The following is a 23,457-nucleotide window of genomic DNA, read 5'->3' on the forward strand; positions in this document are numbered from 1 at the left end:
CAGGAAAGCGCCCGAGCCCACAGCGACACCGGAGCGGGTGGTGGCAGAGCAGGACCCCGCCATGGACCCCGCGCTGGTGTGGATCCCGCCGGTCACAAAGGAGAGGGAAGAAGGACCCACCCAGCGATGGTTTATTTAACACCGGTCTCCCTGCCTGCCTCCGCCGGGTCAGGAGGCTCTGCCGGGGAAAATCCCCTCTGGAAAAAGCTCCGCTGCGGAGGGAGCATCCCTGTGGCATCTTCTGGACCATCAGCGCTGGGAATACGATTCACCGGGGACGAGGCATCGTGGTCCCCGAGAGCTCCTGGGCAGCACGGCTGGGCGTCCACCGGGGCGGCCTCAGCCTCCAGCCGGGGACGAGCGGGCTGTGCCGCCTCTCCGGCTCGGTCCCCGACAGAAACGAGGTGTTGCCGGTGCCAGCGGCTCAGCCCCAGCATCCCAATCCAGCTCCGGGGAGAGCCGTCACATCGTGGAGATTTAATGGCTGGAGAGGCAGGGCCTGGACGCAGCGAGCCGGCGGCGGCACGGCACAGCTCGCCGCAGGGCCCGGCTGCAACCGGGGCTCGGCTCCGGCCCTGCGGGGTATTTCCGAGGAGAGGCAGTGGCAAAGTTTTCCAGCCGTGCTTGGTGTTTGCCAAGGGATGAATTCATTGGCGTTGGGCAGTTGTGGTTTGCCCGGCTCTGGTTGTCGGGATCTCCGTAGGGAGGTTTTCGATTCGTGTTTACTTGTGCGTGTATATATAGGTATAATTTTATATATATGTATTTAGATGTGCATCCTCCTGCTCGGGATGCTCTTGTCCAGAGGCTGCAGGCAGCTTGCCCCAGTGGGCGATGACCTTTTGTGGAGGGCAGAGTGGCCGTGGGGCTCTGCAGGCGTGGGGACAGAGCCGCGTGGCCCCTCTCTCCATGAGCAACGTCCAGCGTCGTTCTCGGGATAATTTAGTGGGATTTGGCGGTCTTACACCTTCTCATGCCCCCGTGGTGGGGTTTGACTGCCCAGCGTGCCGGCCACATGTCGCTGGTCAGTGGCCACACACGTGGACATCGCTCTGGTGGGACCCCGGCTGGCAAAGCCCTCACACCCAGGCTGTGGTGCTGGGGGGTGAGGTGGGAAATGTCCCTGGCAGAGCGCACCAGGCATCCTGCGAGGGATTTTTCTTATGAGGGATCCATAAAACTTTGAGGAGTGGATTGGCGGTGCCGGGGAGCCGGGTGCGGTCGGGTCAGGCCACCTTGAAGCCGTGGCAGAAGGAGAGGGAAGCTCTTGCCGCGGTGCCTTCTGCTGACCTTGTGTGTAGAGCAGGGGAAGGGAAGACCATTCCCTGGCTGTGGGAACGTGGCTTGTTTTCCCAGCTTCGGGAACAGCTTTCCTGCTGGTTTGAGAGGCGGTACCAGGAGGGCACGTTCTTGATGCCGGAGCAGCACCGGCTGCGAGCTGGGCCCCGTTTCAGCCAAGCGTGTCGTTAAAAATTGGAATATCTCGGTGTGAATATTTACCCTCAGGCTGGAGCAGGGAAGCCCATGGAAGGAGGACATGAGTGGCTGCTGCCAGGCTGCTGAGGCCGCGTCACCTCAGTTTTTTAGCCCCTCTGGTTGTCTGTCTTATCTGAGCCTGAAATTCATCCATCCCTGAGCAGGCTGCGGAGGAGCCCCTTCCCCTCCCGGGGCTGGTTTTTAACTGCAGGCTGCTGCCCTGCCCGGGGAAGGGCTCTGGCTCCGGTACCGAGGGTTTTCCGGTCCCACGACCCCGCGGGGTGATCCCCCCGAGCCGGGTGCCCCCGTTGCCCGCCGCCGTCCCCGCGCTGCCCCCGCGCTCCCCGCCGTGCGTGCGGCATTAGTGCCGGGCGTTTGCATCCCTGCCAGGCGGTGGAGTTAATTTTTGCCTGGAGCGGGTTTCCTGCGTGGCCTCAACTTGTGTGGGAAAATCTGCGGTGGAGCCGGGCAGCCCCGCTCCCTTTCCGGCGTGATCCTGCGGCACAGGGAGCGCTGGGCTCGGGAATGTGTGGTGGGAGCCGGCCCACCCCAGCCCCCTCCGGCTGTCGGGCTACGACGGGCAGGGATGCGGGGTCCTGAGCGTGGGGGGTGATGGCAGAAGCCTCCTGGTCCCACGGCTCCTTGTGGGGACAGCAGGATATGTATCCCTGGGTAAGATCCTTTGCTGGTGGTGTCTCACCCTGGGATGGAGGGAGTGTGTGTGTGACCCCCCCAAAGCTAGGGATGCTGCAGCTGGCGGGGTGGGCCGGGGGCTGCACCTGCCGGGACCCCTCTCCCGGCCCCCGCTGGCATCTGCCGCCGCATGTCCGTCTGCAGCAGGCGCATGCATGCAAAAATAAGACATTTCTTCTTTCTCTTCTGCCTGCGCATTCCTCAAAAAGCTAATATTCATGAAAGGTAATTCAATCAAACCACGATGCCTATCAGCTAATGCAGCAAAGCTGGCGCAGGGGTGAGAATGGGAGCCAGGAACACAAAAGCCCTGTTTTATTACCTCCTGCTTGCCTGAGAATTGCTTTTCTCCCTCGAGTGAGCCGGCTAAAGCTGGCTTTATTATGTTAACCTATTTGCGTGTCAAGAGCTATTGTGCCTCTCTTTATCTGTGTTTGTATTTGCTCGATGCAGGGAATAAAAGGACGAGGCGAAAATGGATGGCTGGTCAGTGCTCCGCACTCTGGGGGCACTGATTGGTTGCTAAGTGATTTGCATCCCCGGTAATCGCTTTTATCTCGGAAGGATGTCGTGTATAATTATAAGCCTACTGACATCTTTTGAAATCTGCCTAATGGGTGTTTTTAATTTACATGGGAAGCAGGGGCTATTTGTGTTGCTCTGATTACAGGTTGGGCGAGTATATGGGTTAAAATAGAGATATTTCCATAGATGCGGGACACCGGCGGGGATGAGGCTGGGATTTTTGGCAAGTCCCTGCTCAGCTAGGGGTGGGTGGAAGAGCACAAGTCGCCGTGTGTGTTTGGGGTTTAATCCCTCAGCCCAGTGCACAGACTGGCTTGGTGCTGGTCCGTGGGCTGGTTCTGCAGCCAACCCGTGAAATACAACACGAGGTGGGCTCCTGGCTGCTGCCAGACCCGGCTGGCTGCAACTGTGGACCCCCAGCACCCCCCTCTGCAGCCTGGGATGAGGCATGGGGGGGCTGTGCCACCAAGTCCCCACTCCAGCCATCTGTGCCGGCCTGGGGCTGTTGGGGGTGGCACGGGGAGCTGGCTGTGCCAGCGAGGGGACAGGCTGAGGCTCCCACTCAGCCCCCATCATGCAGGGAGTGCTGCGGCTTTGCTGGGAGTACCTGTGGAACCATGGAAGCCCCAGCTGATGGGTTCACACAGCCACGGCAAATAAAGCTCCCGAGCACCTGTGCCAGCCCTGGGCACCTGCATCCAGTGGGATCCCAGCCCGGTGGCACACCGGAGTTGCCGAGGCATCAGCAGGGTTCAGGGTGAGCTGCTGGCGCTGGAGGCATTGGCAGAGCCGTAGGTGCCCGTCCTGGGCAGGCAGCAGGATGTGGGTGCTCTGAGATTGTCCCGTGGGTGCCTATCCTGGGCAGGCAGCACGATGTGGGTGCTCTGAGATTGTCCTGTGTGTGCCTGGGTGCAGAGGAGCCACGGGTGGGAAGCATCCTGGCAGGAGCGCTGTGCCAGCCGTGCCAGTGGCACGCTCGGTTTCCTCTTTCTGTCTGTGCTATTGGCAAAGCAGAGCTCTGAGGTGCAGGCTGTGGTGAGATGAGGGGTCTTGGGGTCCCCCCAGAGCTCTGTGCACTGGGACTGGGTCACCCCAAACACGCAGAGGTCCTGACATGAGATTGGTGCTTGTGACAGGCACAAGGGCTGGGCTGGGTGAGGGTGTGGGGCAGGACTCGGGGCAGGTCACCCACGGGGACAGCTCCAGCCAGCTGCCTCCTTCCTCCTCCTCCAGGAAAGGCCAGGACTGAGCCGCAGGCACGTTCTGGCTCCCTCAGGCCGCGCACAAGGTGACCCCATCAATTTGCAGGGCTGAGGTGGCTCCGTGGCACATGGTGCCGTGGGCAGCGCTGTGCCGAGCAGGATGGGGTGCAGGGAAACGTGGGGCATGGGAAAAGTTGATAGAGGAGAGCGAGTGCTGGCCCCCACACCTTGGAGCCTGGGGTGCTGGGCCCCCCTGCATGGGCAGTCCCAACCCATCCCATCCCATCCCATCCCATCCCGTCCCGTCCCGCTGGCGAGCGAGCAGCGCGGGCGCCGCTATTTATGGCTGGCTGTAAACAAACTCCCAATGAAAGAAAGTTAATGACCTGAGACTGACAGGAGCCTGCTGGGAGTTTTTATAGCCCCTGGGACTCTTTTTGCTAAAGAGAGAATACATCAGCGTTTTAACCCAAAACGGCGAGAGCTGCGGGGGCGGGGGGATGGCCCCAGCCTGGGGAGGCGTTTCGGAGGGGCTGGTGCTGGGTGAGGAGGAGGCTTTGGTAGGGGGACCTTGACTCTGTCTCCCTGCATGGGGCTGGAGGGGCACAGCCCCCTTCTCAGGAGGCACGTCCCAGCATTGGGGGCTCTCCAAGGCTTTGCCATCTGCCTCTTGTAGGTCATCCCTCTGCGCTCCCGGCAAGAGCAGGGGCTGGCTTAGCGTGGCTGGTAACCACACACTAATAAAGCCTTAATACCCTGCAGCGGGGAGATTTCGCTGTCAGAGATAAATATTCATATTGCTTTCCAATTCAGCCTTGGCTGCACGACAAGGGCGCCGTGGGGGGAGACGGGAAGGCTGCGGTGTGGGGTGCTCCGAGCCCTGCTGGCTGCCCTGCCTGCTCCTGCCTGCCTGGTGTGTTTAATACCGTGTCCTGGCTAATTGTGGGGTGTGAATATCATCCCCGGGGCTCTCAGGGGGCAGGATGGAGAGCATGGCACCGGGTGCCCCTCTCCCCGCCTGCTCCTTCGCCGCCGCCTCGCACGCGCAGCCTCCATCTGCACGCGACGCTTGATTTACCGAGAAGAGCTGGCAGTTAAACCTGACAAATTGAAGGCAGTTTTAAGTGGTTCAGGTTAATTAATAGTCAGGGAAGTATCAATTTTTTTTAAGGGATGCTCTTGGCTCGCGGGGAGAACTGGAGTTTGACTTTGCCTTTGGAAAGTAACACCATCTGTGCCCATGGGCAGGGGGATGGAGCTGGGCAGGATGCTGAGCTCAGTGCCACTGCTCCGGTTCCTGTCCCACAGCCTCACATTGCTGCTGGTATTTCTCCCCCCAGGTTGCTGGTGTTAAGGGAGTTGCTGGGACAGGAAGGAACAGGGCTGTCCTGTGTGGCCCAAGCTGTCCTGCTCATCTCGGTGACCTTTGGGGCACTGGTTGTCCTGTCCCCTGGGGTCTGGGCCGTGGCTGCAGTGTGAGAGGGTGCAGCCATGCCAGTAACCAGAGAGCTTTGTCCACAGCCACCTGTAGTGGCACAGCTGGGTGGCCGCAGGGTCCCTGCTCCCATCGAGGACCTGGGGGTGAGCAGCAGCTTTAACAGGCTCATGGGGGTCCATCCTGGGCTGGGACTGGGAGCTGACATGGATGAACTGGAGCAGGATCTGCTCCCCTCGGTTTCTGTGCACGTGACCCTTGTGCTCACATCTGCCCACAGCTGCCAAGCCTGGGAGTGCTGGAGGGGCAGATTTTAAAAACGTCCCAGTGAAAGAAGCTTAGAGTCTCCTGTGAGGAGGAGAGAGGGCCAGTCTTGGAGTGTGTGCAGCACAGGGAGACTCTGAGCTGGATGTGAGAAAGACTCGGTGGCGCATGGACCTGAGCAGTGTCCGTGGTGGTCACAATGCTCCGGTGCCACAGGATGCCACAGGACTGGGCAGCTCTGAGATCTGGCTCAGGGCTGCGTCCCAGAGCAGCACAAACTCTTCATCAGGCCACGTGCCCCATCTTTCCCAGCACAGAGCAGGAGGCAGGTGGAAGTGGTGGGTTTCCAGCAGCCCTAATTCTTGGGAATATGAGAGATTAAGGTTAGTGACCATTTTTTAACTCAATAAAGGGGAAGACAAGCTGGAGTCTGCAGTCCAGAGATATAATTAGTTCGCAGCAGTGGTGCTTTCTTGATTTAGCTTCAGAGAGCAGAACAAGACAAGGATGTTATACCCAATTAGCAATAACATACAGCCCGAGCCTCGCTAGGTGAGATAACAAGCCATTTTTATAGCTCTTCTTTACGGACATTTTTTTTTTTTTGGAAAGAGCGGCGGGAAAGAAGAAAGGGACCGAGTCTCGATTTCTTTTCATCAGGGAACAATTATTAGTGAGCTCAGAAAGCCCAGAGCTGAGTGATCTGTTGGCCAGTGCGGATGATAAAACAAATCAAACAGCTCAGAGCCGGGCTGAGGCCGTCTCTCCATCCAGCTGGGGGAGGCTGAGCGGGTGACAGCCGTGTCCCGGCAAGGACACGGCCAAGGGCCACCCACACACCGTGGATGTGCCCCGGCTGCCGCTGCTGCGAGGGTTTGTGGCACATGGCCTGGCCGTGCTGCTCGCTGCCCGCAGGGACCTGCTGCGGGATGGGATGGCCATCGGTGCTGCTGGCTGTGCTCCAGCTGTGTCCCACGGTGGGCAGCTGGTGCCCAGCAATGTGACCCCGAGCCGTGTCCCCCAGTGAGCACCGCAGTTCCCGGTGAGGTGACCCCGAGCTGTGTCCCCTCCTTGGGCACTCTGGTCCCCAGCAATGTGACCCCGAGCCGTGTCCCCCCAGTGAGCACCGCAGTTCCCGGTGAGGTGACCCCGAGCTGTTGTCCCCTCCTTGGGCACTCTGGTCCCCAGCAATGTGACCCCCAGCCGTGTCCCCTGTCAACGCGGTCCCCAGCGAGGTGACCCCCGCAGTGTCCCCTGCACAGCCCCGGTCAGATGGCAGCCGCCTGCCGTCTGCCAGCGCCGCGGTGCCTTTGTATTGCAGATCGATGGCCATTGATTTTTCCTCCCGTGTAAACCTGGCCAGGCCGGGGCTGTGCAGGGTTTTCGTGAGCGTCTGGCTCCGTCTCTGCCGTGCTCGGAGCAGCCCGTGCTGGTTCCCGAGCCGACCCACCCACCTCCCCGCTCGCCTCTGCAGCAGTGAAACTCAAGGACATCCGGAGAAACAGCCTTGTAAAGAGAAAGCTCGGGTTTCATTAATCAGTTGCTAATGACGGGCTCTGCTGTTCGGTGGGTTCTTTGCAGTCGCTCTCCTCGCTCCCCAGGGCAGCACCCCCAGCCCCTCCCGTGGTACCTGCTGGGGATGGGGCTGTGGCAGCTGGTTTGGGGCACCTGTGGGAGCAGGGTGGCCCAGTGCTGCCCCCAGCATGGGGACACTCCTGCTGCATAGGGGGCTCAGTGTGGGGCACGTTCTCCCCGCCCCTGCAGCCACCCCTCCGATGGGACAGAGCCTGGGGATGGAACAGGAGGCTGCTGTCCCCTCCGTGTCCTTCTTGTCCCTTCCCTGTCCTTCTTGTCCCCTCCCTGTCCTTCCTGTCCCCTTGTCAGGGTTTTACAGCCTGACAGGCAGTGGCGTGGCTGCATGGGACCGCTTGAGCTCATCCCATGACACCCCAGCCCACCCTTGGGGAGCTGGGCTGGGACATCCCCGCTTGTCCCCAGCGGGAGCAGCCGTAGAGCCGCTCTCCGGGCTATTAACACCCCGCGATGATCATCAGCTCTCGTCGTAATCATTAAGACTATTAGAAAGAAATGTTGGCTCGCAGCTCGTGTCAGACTTTCCGTTCTGCTTTGCAAACGCGCACAATTAATGCCAATCAGGCGGGGGAGGCAGCCAGCTCCGATCCCGGCTGCTCCCAATCCCGGCTGTCAGCTCTCCCCATCCCGCCTGGTACATTTTCATACAATTGCTATAAACATCTGAGGGAAACTCCGTGTTCTTCGGCAGCGCTGAGTATTGTTCTCTGTTCCTTTTAATTACTCGGCATTCAGCGGCTCATCCGGCCTCGGATCGGTGGGGAAAGTAGGGATTTGTAAAACAAATAGAGAAATCTGGAGAGATGCCTTATTTTCCCATTCGGTGGCTGCGTTAGGTTGTCTATGGATAAATAAGAAAAACCTGTTTAATTTCTCTTTGTCTTTTTCTTCCTCCCCCTCCCGAATTGCTTTCTCCCCACGGGGACACAGCCTGGTCCTTCTCCCCAGGGAACTCCAAAAGCAGGGTGAGCTTGGGAGAAGGGGGGGAAGAGCTGGAATTACTTGACCGGATGGTGGTATAATCCTTGTTACAAAAGTACACATCAATTATAAGAATTCCTACAGTAATCTTGGAAATCTATCTTTTCTGCTGAACCAGCTCATTAAAGAGCACCATTCATTTCCATCTCTCCGGGTGAGAAGGGTTTAAATCTCCAGAGCTTTGTGTTACCAAATAGACTGAGGGTGATGGACTCGCGTTAAATATTAAAAGGAAGAAGTTGATTTTTTTTCCCCCCCTTTTCTTTCCCCCAGACCTGCAGCGCAGACGAAGTGCAATGTAAGAGGGGAGGGTGGGGGGTCCCGCCGTGAGAGGCTTCCCCAGCTGTCGCTCAATGGGTTCCTTTGAGGAGCCCCCTCCCCTCCCTTGGCCTGGGGACCCCTCCAGCTCTGGGGGAGGAGGGAGGGAGCGAGCGAAGGAGGTTTCCCCAGGCCACCCTGGCAAACCCCCGAGCCTGCGCCGGAGCCGGCCGTGGCACAGGCAGGGCTTTTGTGTGCCGGCGGGGCAGTGGGCGGCCGCGGGGCGAGGGACGGGCACAGAGCCCCTTTGTGTGCAGCTGCGAGCGGAGCAGGATGTGGGATAGGGACCAGCCGTGGGGATGGGGAGCTGCTACCCAGGGATGAGGAGAGGGCAGCCAGGGATGGGGAGCGGGACCGAGGGTGGAGAAGAGCGGCCGGCCGGGTCGAGGGCGGCGCGGGGCGGTGTGTGCGCCGCGTCGAGGCTCTGTGCAAACATGTTAATTTGTTTTCTTTCTTGCCTCGCCTTTCAGGGTAATTGGTTGCATTTGAAGCCTTTGTGAAAGCCTTTGATTATAGTAATTTCAGCAGCGCGAGATCTACCCTGGATTCCTCGTCAGATTCTTTCACAGCTCCGGCACTTGGGGCTGTAATTATGGAGTGGAGCGAGCCCGGCTGCCGAGTGTGGGGCAGCTGGACGGGGCACCATGACCGTGGGAGCACAGGGACTGTCACTGCAGGGGACAATCAAACCCCTGGGATGGGGCAGGAGTGAGCCAGGATGGGGCAGGAGCTGTGATGGGGAGCTTTGGTCTCTGCTGAGCTGGTTGGGTCTCAGCTGGAGACGTGGATGCTGCGAGTTGCCCATGCTGGGGTTGACTCCTGGCCTGTTGGGGTCTAGAGTGCTTTTAATTGCTGCTCCATGGAGCCACTTGGCTTTTCTGTTGGTTGATCCCATGTCTGTGCTGCGGCTGGGACCGAAAGCCCTTGAGCATCCCGAGCATCCATGACGGACGGCTCCCCCCACCCCCTCTTCCCGATCCGTGTGCAGGGAGGAAGGCATGGCATGACTGTGTCGGATCAGGGAGGATTTGCTTTGAGGAGCTGGTGCCACATCCAAGGAGACATGTCTGTACACGTCTGGCAGGACCTGGCGGATCCTGCCCACCCGCTGCGCGCTGGCCCTTCCGGGACCTCGGTGCACGCAGCCAGGACTGAGCCCTGCCAAAAACACCGATGGCACCCGAGCGGGGCCCTGACCTTTGCTAACGGGGCCGCTCCCCCCTCGCTCCTGGCATTTCGTTCCCAGTCCTACGTAATGACCTTCTCGGCAGCACCGTGCCAGTGTCTGCCACTTCCAATTACCCACGGCTGCTCGACTCCCGCCGCAGCACGCGGGGTTCCTTCCTCCCCAGCAGGATGGCAGCGGGCCGGGGCAATGTTGCACTGTGATCGCCCACCCTCCTGGCTCAGCGAGCCTCAGGAACCCCCCAACACCAGCCAGGGCTCTGAGTCCCTGCCCTGGGGTGCTGGAGGCGCGCTTGGCTTTCCAGAATCATTATTAACCTGTTCGAGAGCTGTTCCCGCTCGCAGCGAAAATAGATCTTTAATCTCTGCCCAAAATAGCTCATTTGATGAGAGGCCTCCTTAAAGCTGACACATAAATTTAACCAGGCTGCCCGAGCCCTGCGCGGGGACGTCTGCAAATGCTCAACAGCACTCAAAGTGTTGGGGTTTTTTTAAATTCCATCGTTACGGACACATCCGATACCGTATTTCTTCCATAGGGTCTTTGGAACTGCTCAGGAGGTGATTTGCTGTGCCCTGTCCCAGTTCCTTTGGCCCTGCTCGTCAACAAAAGGTTGTTTTGGGGTATTTTTTGATGTTGACTTTCTTGAACAGTCCAAGGGGTTTCTCCTTGGGGCTGCCACGAGAGCAGAAACCTCATCTCTGGGTGCAGTGGGAGAGACATGAGATGCTGCTGTAAGATGCCAGCAGTGAGGGTCCTGGTCCAGTGCCACTCTGTCCCTGGCAATGTGCCACGGCTGGCAGGCTCTGTGCCATCCTGGTGTCACAGCAGCCCAAAAAAGGCACCATCCTACTGGAGGCAAAATGTTTCCTCTGTCAGTAAAAGTGGGCTCTGGGGAAGTGGGAAATGGGGATGCTCAGGGTGTCACAGCTCTGCTCAGCACCGGGTCCTGGGCTCACCTCAGCACCTTCCCAGCATCTCCACAGGGCACGGGCTGGGAGAGGCCACTTGGCTGGTCTGGGTCGCTCCCCCAGGCCCCCGCAGTCCCCACATCCCAGCGAGACCCTGAGCAGCAAAATAATCACTTCCAGCATCATTATCCGTCGCAAACCCCAGCTTCCAATTTTAATCAGAGGAGCTGGTGTTGCTTTAAGATCTGCGGGTTTTAAAGATCACAAGAGGGGTTAGAGAAAATTACCCTTGACTCTTACATGCTAATGTAATCTCTAACCAGATCTGCAGCACTGCAGCTAAAATTGCTTTTTAGATTAACATTTAATTATTAACAGGGCCCCCTGAAAGGCCCGGGGCTGGAGCACGCGGAGGGGAGCGGATTAGCCGGGCGGGATGAGGGAAGGTCGGGCGAGGGAAGGTCATGGGGTGACCGCTGGCACCTTCAGTGACAAACTTTGGGTTTTATTTTACCTGGTGCTCCCCCATGATTCACAGTGGGGTGACCTTTCTGTGCTCACCCCTTTTAGGGCAGAGCTGTGGCATCGCTGCGTCCCCTCCACCCTAAATCTGGATGGGAGATGGGCACGAGCTGGCACAGCAGCATCAGCCAAAATCCTGCTCGCCCTGCAATGGGATGGGCATCCACTGTGTGCAGGGGGGAAGCCTTCCTCCTCTGGCACCTCCTCACCCTCGCAGGGTGCCATCGGATGGGAAATCAGTGTCTGTGGGACCAGTGGTGGTGGCAGTGACAGGGGGTGGCGAGAAGAAGCTCTGATGTCCCCGGGCTTGTGGGGAAGGGGAGCTCCCTGCCAGGGTGGTTGGATTCTCCTCCATCCCAGCATGGAGGAACGAGGGACAGGGGTGTTCCCAGTTGTACTTTGGGTTTGTTGCACACCAGGGGCCAGTGAGGGCTTTTGTTTTGTTTCTCTGGTTGCTGCCAGTCCTGGCCTCGCCCTGCGCTGTCCGTGCGTCCGTCTGGCACTGTCAGGAGCCTCCTGTGCCTCTCCTGGCCAGGGTGACCCCTCACCTCCTGTCCTTGTGCCGAACCTGTGCTGGCTTTTAATAGCCAGGGGGGACATGGGCCATGGTGTGACTCAAACAGCTTTGCAGCATCCCTGGTCCTGCCCCCCCCTTCCTCTCCTAACCCCAGAAGCTCCCTTTTTATGGGATTGCACCCTGATAACACCCGGAGAAGGATCTGGACATGTTCCACCAGAGCCTGGATGGTGACCAAGACCTTGTCCCTCACCGTCCCTGCCCTGCCACAGCTCAGCAGCTGCACAGACCCACTTCAGGCTGAGACTTAAAAAGTTCCTTTTTTCTTTTCTCCCCCCTCCCATCACATTTTCTTTTATCTAAATCCTCGCCTGCGAAAGCCTCTATCGACAGCTGCGCTGGCCTTATCTCGCCGGAGGGACCTTCGCAGGGCTCTCGGAGGAGATAAGCCCGACTTATCAGCCGCTGATGTCAGAGGAGGTGCCAAACCCTCCCATCACTGGGGCTTTAGACATAGAGGGTGGTGTTTTTTATTAAAGTCACAAAGACCTTGGGCTTATAAATAGTGCGATGTCGAGATGGATTAGCTGGGTGTGGGGCAGGAAGGAGTGGTGGGAGAGGGGAAAGATGGAGCTGTGGCTCCCCCATCCCTGGAAGTGATCAAGGCCAGGTTGGACAGGGCTTGGAGCAACCTGGTCTAGTGCAAGCTGCTCCTGCCTATGGCAGAGGGTGGAACTGGATGAGCTTTAAGGTTTCTTCCAACCCAAACCATTCTGGGATTCTGTGATGCCAGGGCTGTGGGATGTGGGCTTGGGGCTCCTGGGGGATCTTGCTCCAGGTGTCCCCAAGGACTCTTGGTGGGACTCACCCTGTGCCCCAGTGCTGGATGATGGTGGGTCCATGGGCACAGCCCGGGCAGAGGCCATGCGGACTCAGGGCATTCCAGCAAAACTGCTGAGTGTTGCCTTTCCTACCACGAAAGAGCCAGAGCAGCTTGAACTAAATCGGATCCTGCTGATTGGAATTAGTTCAGATGCAGATGGAGCTAACTAAGCCGGCGCTAAGCGTTGGACAGCCCAGCGCCCAATTCCCATCAGCTGATTCAGGGGCTTTTCAGAGCGGCATTAGCGAAATGCCACCGTGGCACAGGTGCCCATTGTGCCAGGCGCCCACCCGCTCGCCCACGGGCCTTCTGGGGCTTGGGGCTCCCGGCAGGGTGACTGGGTGGACAGATGGACGCTGTTCTGGGGTTGTGGACCCGGAGCTTTCCCGATTCCGAGCGTGCCTGTGAAGGTGGGGTGAGGCGCAGCGTAAGCTGTCGGAAAAATCATCTCGGCAGCGAGACGCCGGGAGACGGGGGCAGCAGCAGGGTCTGAATGAATCGGTGGCTTTATTCAGTTTGGCACGTGGCTCCCGCGCCCCTCCCGCCTGCTGCCAGTGATGATCCGTGCTCAGGGTCGGGATGGCTCCAGGAGGGAGCTGGGCTGTGCGTGGCAGGGTGCAGAGAGCAGTGCAGGGGACAACCCATACCAGCACTGGGGTGTCCCCAGGGACCTGCTGCGCCCTCAGGGTGCTCTCAGCTCCTGTGACAGGCTGCGTCCACACCCTCCCTGTGCCAGCACATGGATTCGGTGACCCCCTGGGTGCTTTCTCCTCGCTCTCGGCCCCACATGCCCCAGACACCACCAGGGACCCGATCCGCATCCGGCAGCGGCGCCAGCCGCCCACGCCACCCCTGTCCGCTGGGGACACAGGTCAGTGTCCCCATGAGGAGCTGCCTGGGCATGGGCAGTGGGTGACGTCCGCCGCTAATCGGCCAGATGGTGACACCTGGTGGGACGCCAGCGCTGAGGTCACCATGGAGAGCTGAGGCTCAGGTACAGCAGGGGCCGGTGCTGTCATCCGTCCCCTGCACGGATGGGTGTGGGTGCTTTGTCCTGGGGCCACCCCACAGGGACAGGGATGGGGATGGGAATGAGGGATGGAGGTGGCAGCTCCCGTCATGGAAAATCCGGGCTGGGGGAGCAGAGGCGCCGGGAGCGGGGCTGCGTAATGAACCCCGAGTCCCGGCGGGGAGAGGAGAACTCCTGGCAGTCAAGTGCGCTCAGGCTCTGAATAAGAAGCACTTCATTCTCTTTTCAAACTGTATAATTTCTGCCTGATTGTAATGGCATATTTTAAAATTACCAGAAATCGAAGCCAGAAAATGGATACGGCTGCTTTTACTGCGAGCTGCGTTAACAAAGGATATGTAATGCATGAAATAAAAACACCTCCCTGCCCCCCTCCTTTTTTTTTTTTAAGACAGTAATAGGAGAAAATTGGTTTTGAAACTGAATAAAAGTCCCTTTCAGAGGAAATCATTTCTTTCAGGGTACCTTTGCTGAAAGTAAAATAGTGAATAATGAAAGGTGGTTACATGATTGTCTTTCATTTAGAGAGCGCGAGGACAGATGGAATCTGGGAGAAATGCACGATTGGAATAATTGCATGGTAACAAGGCGCTTGTTGTGAAATTAGTATCTTAAGAAAGTAGTGAAAAAGGCTTTTACTCATGAATACTTCATTATTAGGAGAAAACAGCACAATTTGGGTTCTCCAGACACCTGCTCGGTATTAGATGACTTCCTCCCCTCCTCCTCCTCCTCCTCCTCCTCCTCCTCCTCCTCCTCCTCCTCACACCTTTTGCCAACGAGTCTCTCCTTGTCCCCGGTTTGCTGGGGGGGCCTTGACTGGCCTGATGAGCCCAGTCAGGGCATGGACACCCTGCATGGATCCCATCTCGGGGATTATCCCAGAGCCTGGGACCCCCTGCCTGGTGGAGGTCACAGGGCAGGGGCGAGCAGCGTTGTCTGCACCCACAGTGGCTGTGAAGGTGTTTTGAAGAGTGACATTTAAACCAGCAGAGCTTGGAGAGCCCCGGGCACAGCTCGAGGAGCATCCATCCATGCTTTGTTTCCTGATGCTCACGGTCATGGGCTCTGCCAGTGCCTGCCCGAGGCCACCAAGTGCCTGAGGCCACCGCATCACTCCCCTGCACGCCGGTGCCAGCACTGGGACATGCGGGAAACACCCCGGATGGCTGCAGGAGGGCACGATTCCCCCACAGTGGAGAAGAGGGAGTGATGCACCCGGCGGTGACACCTGTCCATGATGTCCAGTTGTGAGCCCCAGCCATCCACAAACCTTCAGCCAGAGAGCGACAGCACAGGAGCTGCGACGCCAGCAGATGGGCACCACTGCCTGCTTTTCTGCTGCTCCTGCCCACATCTCCCTGCCCTCTCCAAGTGGGAATATCACTCCCTGCGCCAGCCAGAGCAGTGGGAAGGTGCCAGCAGCACCTGGTTATAACTCAGGGCCCCGGTGGCGGCTGGGGAAGGACATACAATGAGCAGCACCGTGGCGACGACGACTTTGGCCTGCCCCCTCCAGCTTTTGTCGAGCAGATTTTGATGCCAGCTGGGAACTGGTGACAGATCCCAGGACCCCGAGTGGGATGTTAACACCGTCTTTCCCCAGCCTTGGCCGGGGTCACTCCGTGCCGGGAGGCACCGGCTGGCACTCCGGAGGAGCGGTCTGGCGCTGCCGGAGGGACGCCCCAGCTCTGCCACGTTCCCAGCGGGAAGGGCGGAAAGCTCTGCAGGAAGCGCAGATCACCCGCTGAGACCCTCATATTTATTTTATATACATCCCTATTCATTTCAGGCGTTCGGAGTTACTTTTTTATCTCCAGAGGAGCAAAGGCACCGAGTGCCAGGGAGACCCTGCTGGGTGGGCGCGGGGATGGCGGCAGGGGGTGGTGGCAGGGGGTGGTGGCAGGGGGTGGTGGCAGGTTCCTGGCTCACCGTGTGTCTCCTCTCTCGCAGGGTGTGGGGCGGCAGCGCCCGCAGGGAAGCCCGGACCATGCTGGCCTGCCTGCAGAGGACCCAGAACCCCCCAGCCCAGCACCTCCCCTGCCCCAACAAGGCGCTGGAGCCACGCAAGTGTAAGTGCCCGGGGGCGAGCGCCCGCTTTGATGCTGTTTCCCTTATTGAAAAAGACATTTATTTAACCGATAATTAAAAAGAGCAGGAGAAGCGGGGAGGAGGGGAGGAGAGGGGGAGGAAGGAGCCAAGATAAGCAAATTAAATTGGGTTCTGTGGTTGATAAGTCCAACTTCAGCAAATGTTGCAGAGCTGCCTGGGAAGCGTGGCGGCGGCAGAGGATGGTGCAGTCGTCCCCCCAAACCTCCCCGGCCCTTCCCCCCCTAATTACTTTCCCCGTTTTGCTGCAGCTCGCCTTCCCCAGGAGCTGGCCTTTCAGATAAGCTGTAAACTAGTTACATTAAAATGGGATCCAAAAGGTCACTCCAGCAAAGCACCTGTCTCTCCCAGCCTTTGTCTCTCAATCCAAACCGTGATTAAATGTATATTTAATGAGCCTGCTTTAGGCAGGCGTGTTTGACCTCTCCGGCTGGGAAAGACGCATTAAGATTCTCAAGTGATGAATGTGTGTTTTAAAGAGGGGAGTGGATATTTTTCTGCTGGTCTCAGTTGGATTTTTAAACATTGCTGGCTGAAGACAAATCAGTTGCTAAAGCTCTGCTTGTTAGGCTGTGACAGCCCCCGGGTGTTTGTTTAATGAGCTGGATTTTCCCAGAGATGTTTTTTTCCCCTCTACCTGGGCACCCTGAGCAGCCAGGCGAGCTGGGCATGGGGTTTGGGCAAGCTGGGCACGGATTTTGGATGATGCTCGGCCATCCCAGCATCACTTTGGCATTGCACTGCCAGTCAGGAGGGTTATTTATCCTTGGAAATTCTTTTATCCCTGAAACTTATCCCTGGGATTGTTCATGGCCAGGTTGGACAGGGCTTGGAGCAGAAGGTGTCCCTGCTCATGGCAGGGGGTGGAAGTGGGTGATCTTGAAGGTCACTTCCAACACAAACCATTCTGGCTTCCATGAGTTTTTGGGTGACGCTCCCCAGCTGCCAGCACAGGGAATAGGTCACCCAGGCCAGAGGTGGGGTGATGGGCATCCAGATGTCACAGTGCAGCTTGCACTGCAGTGGAGCGTGTGGTGCCTCCCAGATCTCCTCCTTATTTGTGTCTAGAAGGAAAAAGAATGTTGCTCTTGTAAAATTATTCCTAATCCATCACGCCTGAGCATCATGGTTGGCGTGAGGTGTCCAGCTCCTGGAGCACCTTGTTGCCATGGAATAATGAGCTCAGCCATGCCCACATGGTCTGAGACCTGCAGGCAGGATGAGCCTGGCAGGGTTTTCTGATGACTGGAGGTGTTTGGGGGTCTCTGTGATTGTGATCCTAAGGTCAGGATACACCTGCTGATCCCCACAGCATTGTCTGGATGCAGCTCAGAGCTAAGGACCATCAGCTCATGGAACAAAGCCCCAGGGCACCTTCCTGCTGCGGGGGGTTGGTGCTTTCTAGCATTTCCCACCCTGCCAGAGGTGCTGAAATAAGGAGGTTTGGGAAGCAGGAGCCCTTGTGTGGTGTCACATATGGTGCCATCAGTGTGAGAGATGTTCCTGGATACAGCTGCCTGTGTCCTGGGAGGGTCCCAGCCCCAGGGTCCTGGTGGTCCTGGAGCTGTGCCAGTGGGACGTGGGCAGAGGTCTGACCCCACCCCAGAGCGTGGCAGGTGCGGGGTACCCAGGAGAGAGTTTTTGACTTGGGCAGGACCGTGCTCACCTGAGATCTCCAAGGCTTGTGTCACCTGGGATGGGTGGCAGCGGCCGAGCTCCCACCTGGACCCCCACGCTGCGCTGGCCACGGGCTGCCACCAGCCAGGTCACCTTAATCAAAGTTTAGCTGCCCGTGTGTTTCCGCTCGTTATGGGCAAATCCGGCACGTCTCGCTCCTCTCTGCCTCCTGCCAGCGCAAATTAAATTGCAGGTGACATCCAGGGCCACGCATCTGCCTTGGAATACAATTTTCCCTTCCTTATTTATGGCACCTGTGGGAAGCATGGTGGAGGGGCCGGGAGCTGGCACGGGGCCGAGCTCCCGCCGCCACCGGAACGCCCGTGCGGGGAATCAGCACGGAGAGCGCGCTCTTCAAACCAGGCGCAATTTAGAAGTGCCTCTGATTACTTAATTTGCTCCTGAGTATCTCAGTAATTATCTTTATGGGTCTTATTTCTGTCCTCTGGCATTGTTTCTGTCGATATTAAATGAGTCTGGCTCTCGGCACATTGGCCGTCTGGCCCGGCACCACTGTGAAATCCTATTATCCTGCCCGCGCCGCTGATTAATTTTGGTATTAATTTCACGTAAAAGGTGAGCTGACTCATTTTCCTGCCCATGCAGGGAGCTGCCAGTGCCTTCACCCCCTGGTTCTGCCCCTGGCCTCTCCTGCTAATTGTTGTCCTCCCATCTCCGTGCCCCCCACACCGGTGCATCCCAGCGGGCCCGGAGCATCCCACACAATCCATCCTGATAAAGCTGGAGGTGACTTTGCCGTTGTTGCCAGCAGTATTCCCAAGGCTGTTCCGTAGGAATCAACATGGCACACCAGCGTTGCATCCTTGAGGAGGATGCAGGAGGCTGCCAGAGCCCTTCCAGCCCTGCCTGTGCCTCCTGCCTCCAACCGAGGAGCAGGAGCCTGCGGAGAAGCAGCATCCTCAGGAAAATATCACGTCCAATTAGCTCCAGCAGCCTGGTCCCTTTTGATTTTATCCTGGGTGCATTACAGGAATCCGAGCTTTATTTAAATTATAAATCAAATAATGCCCCTCTTGGCTTGGCCAAACTCTTTGCTGCTCCTGCTCTCAGCAGTCACGGAGCAGCGGATGATATTTAATGAAATGTTCTTTTCCATGTGCTCTCCTCCAGCCAGCCTGGGGCTGGGAGTGTGGCAGGGAGCAGGATGTGTGTCCCCCTAAAGGGGCTGGGATCCATGGGGAGCTGGGAGCTGTGGGGAGCTCACAGAGGTGAACCTCTTGAGCATCCTCCATGGCCTACAAGAAAGATGGAGAGGGATTGTTTACAAGACCATGGAATGGCAGGACAAGTGGGAATGGCCTCACAATGCCAGAGGGCAGGGATAGATGGGAAATTGGGGGAAAATTCTTCCCTGTGAGGCTGGTGAGGCCCTGGCAGAGGGTGCCCAGAGAAGCTGTGGCTGCCCCATCCCTGGAAGAGTCCAAGGCCAGGTTGGACAGGGCTTGGAGCAACCTGGGCTGGTGGAAGGTGTCCCTGCCATGGCAGAGGGTGGAATGGGATGAGTTTTAAGGTCCCTTCCAACCCAAACTGGATTCTGGGATTCTTTCACCATTCACATCCTCTGTGCTGGGGGTCCCGTGGGACCTGTCACCTCAGCCCCACTGGGACAGTGGCTCTTGGGGGTGGCACAAGCCCTCCCGGGGCCCATCTGGGTATTAAAACACTAATGAGGAGATGGCCCTAATGAGAGGTGATGGCTGGAGCTCAGCCAGCAGCACCGTGCAGGGAACTCAGCTCCAGGGTCACCCACAGCTCTCCCTGCACCCGTGGGGACTCTCATCAGTGATAAACCCGTTAATTACACACGGGATGAGGCCCCATTTAATGGCTCCTCGTTACCCAATTCTGCTTGTTCCAAGGGCATTTTCATTAGAGTGGCTGCAGCGAGGCTTTGCTTTTGTACACACCCATAAAATATCATTTTAATTTCATGAGGGGTTACACATGAGTGAAGTAAGATTAATTCTTTCATTTTCAGTTTCTGGAAGGGATCGGTTAATGATGGTTCTGTGTATTTATGTACGTGCCATAAAAAGGAGTTCAATTAACTGCTGGGCCCAAAATGTGCTGTTGACTTGCACTTTCCCTGCCAGGAATTGCTGCAAAAACACTTTTCCATCGGTCACATGTGGGGATGGAGGCTGAGGTGGGGCTGCTCAGTGCCCGTCTGCCACCAGGTCAGAGCCCTGGATTTGGGGTGGGCTTGGCTGGTAATGGTGCAGCACACGAGGGGGTTTGGTTTGTGTCCGAACTTCCCAGGATTGTGGTGGTCCATTGGCCACAGAGCAGGTTCCTGGGCACTGGCAGACCCCAGGATGGGGCACCTTGCATTGGGGGTGTCCACCCTGCTCCCCTCGGCAGGTACAAAGCCCGTGGCTTGAATTAATTCAAATATTAATTAGCTGTGGATGAGTGAGCAGAGGGGCCGGGGGCAGCTGGGATGAGCTACAGGACCAACAGAGGTGCTGGGGTCCCCTCCTGGTCTTGGGGTCCCTTGGAGGCTCCGTGGTGAAATGGCATTGGGGTGGCATCAGGGCTGTGTCGGGTGACCGAAGGGTGGCCCTGGGACAGCACTGGGATGGCATTGGGGTGGTGGTTGTGTTGGGATGGCCTCAGGGCTCTGTTGGCTTCAGATGGGTGGCATTGGAATGGCTTTGGGGTGGCAGTTGTTTTGGGGTGGCCTCAGGGCAGCGTTGGGTGACATACGGGTGGCACTAGGGCAGCGTCACGATGGTGGCTGGGGTGGCACCGAGTATCAGACGGGTGGCATGAGGGTGGCAGCGTTAGAGTGGCACTGGGGCAGCATCAGGACAGCATTGGGATGGCACTGGGCCGACACCGGCACAGGATGAGCATGGCATTGGGATGGCACCAGGGCATCCTCACGCCCCGGCTGCGGTGGCACGGTGGCCGGCGTGGCACGGAGCACGGTGCCGGCGCCGCGCTAATACCTCGTGGAGGAGACAAATGGGAAGTGACACGTGTGTGTGTAGACGGGTATTTGTGGTGACGCTTTGACTGCAGATAATAAAGTGCTCGCCCCGAGGTGATCCAATTCAGCAGCCGCCTCGGCAGAGCCGCGCGCGACGAGGGGGAGAAGAAAGGGGAGGAAGAAAGGCCCGTCTGAAATGACATGTCAGCCTAAAAAGGGAACGTGTTAACGGATGAATATCTGGGGACGGCGAGCCCGGCGCTTCCCTTTGTGCTTTGTCATGAATTTTGTTGTCTTTGCAGATTCCGGCGCTGCCGCGCGGGGTTTGCCACCTACGGTTATTCAGATGGTTTTCTCCCGCTATTATTGCTGTAGTTGGTTTAATTTAAGCCCCCGGAGCCCGGGGCGTGTTTGTCTCGGCTCCCGGCACCGGGGCTGGGGGGGGGGTCCCGCAGCGGGGGCTCTGCCGCGGGGACGCAGCGATTTTGGGGACAGCGCAGGGTGCTGGTCACGAGTGGCGCGGTCCCTTCGGTCGGGGGGGGGGGGGAGGGGACAGGGACCCCCCCCACGGCATCCACGGCGGCGCGGTGGCCTCTGCGCCACCCATCCTGGGGACACTGTCACCATAGAAACCGCCGCTGGTGCGGGGTGGGAGGGCCGGAGGATGTGGCAGCCACCCAACCCGCCCGGAGCCGGGGGCACAGTGCCCGCAGCCCCCCTGCCCGGCAGCACCCAAAAACCACTCGTGGCTGCTCTCCCCAGGCTGGGGGGCTGCACACCCACCCCCCCCCCCCAATCCCACCCGTCGGTCACCCTGGTCTGGGCAGGGCAGCATCCCTGAGCCACCCCCCAGGTCCAGTTGGGACCCCCTGGAGCTTGCCCTGCCCTCATCCGGGGGTCACTGGCTCTGTCTCCCACGCCGACTGTGCCAGGCTCTGCCCTCCAGGGCAGCCAGATCCTGCCAGGCAGCTTTGCTACCTGGGGCACAGACCCAAAACTTGAAGGACTGCCTTGATTTGCTAAATGTAGCAGCTTTTGTTTGTTTTCTTCCAAGTGTTTTCCAAATATTGAGGTTTCTTCCAAGTGTTTTGCAAATATTTAGGGTTTAGCTCTTACAAAATCTGTTCCCAGTGTGGCAGGCGGAGAAAAAGGGGATTTTTGATGCTTTTTGAAGCTTTGAAGGCATTTGGATTGCCTCACTGCAAGGGGAATGGGGATCCTGGTCCCAAAGCTGGGGACGAGCTCTAAGCTCTCATGGAATTTAATTCATTTGAAGGCTGCAGCACTATTATTTTTTAATAAGAGCCATTGGCACAGCTGCTCAGGTCCCCAGTGTGCTCCTCTGCCCGGCATCGCTCCCCTTCCCACCCCTCCCACCCCTGTGCCAATTAAAAATCCTGCCTAATTGCTGCCCTTCTGCCCCACCAGCTCAGAGAGGCCAGGCAGGAACAAACCAGAAGCTCAGGGCTGGAAATGCCAGCGCTTTTCTGGAAAAAGGGATGGAGGGTGAGGATGAGGAGGGAGGGTGAGGTTGGGTAGGATGCTCAGGGCTCCAGGAAAATGCCCCTTCCCAGGGTGAATGTGGCGATGGGACAACGTGAAGACAGAGCTGGGGCAGACGCTTTCCTTGAGCTGCTTTTTTGGGGACGAGCCCTCCATTGCAGCTTTTTTTCACATCTGAAAAAAGGGGTGAAAAGCCTTTTCCTGTGGGACCACGGGAAGGCGAGGCTGGGAAGCTTCCAGCCACACGTCGCCTTCGGCAGCTTTATAAAGATTCCCTGCCGAGATTACTTCTTTCATTTATTGCAAAATATTGTAGCGCCTTCGATGTGTAAAAATAAGGATTGTCCCATCTTATCTCGCAAGGAATGGGGGGCAGGGAGGGAGCAGCACGTGTCTCTGGTGCTGCTGTTAACCACTGAGGTGCCGTGTCCTGCCACATTCCCACTCGGCTTCTCCCTGCTGAGCCCGTGCTCAGGGCTGTGGTGCTGCTGGTGCTGATCCCCAAATTGTTCCCTCTTGTGCACCCCAATATCCTGCTCCCTGTCCCCTTCTGGAGCTGGGCAGCTGCCAGGCAGTGCAGTCTCATGGACTGGAAGTGAAAGGCACAAATTGCTGGTGCCTGTGCTCATCCTCCTTCAGCGAAGAGGGAACCCAGCCAGGGATGTTGTTCCAGCACCAGCCTGGGGGACACACAGGCAGCTGGGCTGTGGGAGCAGCGTGGAGCTTCCTTCCTGGTGCTGAGTGTCTGTCCTGTTCTTCCTGGTCCTGAGCATCCTTCCCAGTACCAAGCATCCTTCCTGGAAGTGAGGATCCATTCTGTCCTTCCTGGTCCTAAACATTCTTCCTGATCCTGAACATCCTTCCCAGTATTGAGCATCCTTCCTGGTCCTGGGCATCCTTCCTGGTGCCATTTTGATCCCACAGCTGCTTTAACCAAGCAGATCCCAGTTAACTTCTTCCCTTCCCTTCCCTTCCCTTCCCTTCCCTTCCCTTCCCTTCCCTTCCCTTCCCTTCCCTTCCCTTCCCTTCCCTTCCCTTCCCTTCCCTTCCCTTCCCTTCCCTTCCCTTCCCTTCCCTTCCCTTCCCTTCCCTTCCCTTCCCTTCCCTTCCCTTCCCTTCCCTTCCCTTCCCTTCCCTTCCCTTCCCTTCCCTTCCCTTCCCTTCGGCTGTGGCTGCAGCCAGGCATGGTGTGGGGGTCCCTGGGGACACCAGGGATCAGAGGAATGCAGGGGTTGCAAGGAATACTGTAAATGTGGGGGATGTGGGAGATGCAGGGAATGCTGGGTGTGAGGGGGATGTAGGGGATGCTGGGGGGGGTGCAGGTGGGCATGTCTGAGGAGGCTTTTTTTCCCACCTCTCCAACCCTTCCTGCAGCCATCCCTGGTCCCCATCGGACATTTTGCTCTATCCTGCTGCTCCGGGCACAGCAGGGACGGAGCTCCCCGCTCCATAAACCGAGATTTATTCCGGATCACGGCCCCAGCGGGGTCTGGGATTTACATCTGTGTCTGGGACCGGGTTTGGTGGCCAATTTGCTGAAGTAAAAAGTTGTTTAGCTGCAGGCATAATCTCATAAGCCCGTGCTGCCATTAGCCGGGGTCTCCTCTCTGCCTGGCTTTCCAATAATGCTCCGAGCAGAAGCTCAGAGTAATATAAAAAGCCACCGGATTATTACTGCG

General features: G+C 58.0%; 1 protein-coding gene across 2 annotated transcripts in view; it reads left to right on the forward strand.

Annotated features, from left to right (window-relative positions):
- The window catches only part of FAM222A (family with sequence similarity 222 member A), a 29,302-nt gene that overhangs the window by 526 nt on the left and 5,319 nt on the right, over positions 1 to 23,457 (forward strand). The window contains exon 2 of one of the 2 annotated variants that reach the window (XM_069030723.1): positions 15,490 to 15,608. In XM_069030723.1, coding sequence (XP_068886824.1) covers positions 15,527 to 15,608 — 82 coding nt within the window. In that variant the 5' untranslated portion in view covers positions 15,490 to 15,526. Of the gene's footprint in view, positions 1 to 15,461; positions 15,609 to 23,457 lie in introns of those variants that run through there. The other variant, XM_069030722.1, reaches the window with a different exon arrangement.

This window comes from Aphelocoma coerulescens, chromosome 15 (genome assembly GCF_041296385.1).
Source record: "Aphelocoma coerulescens isolate FSJ_1873_10779 chromosome 15, UR_Acoe_1.0, whole genome shotgun sequence".
Classification (NCBI taxonomy): Eukaryota; Metazoa; Chordata; class Aves; order Passeriformes; family Corvidae; genus Aphelocoma; species Aphelocoma coerulescens.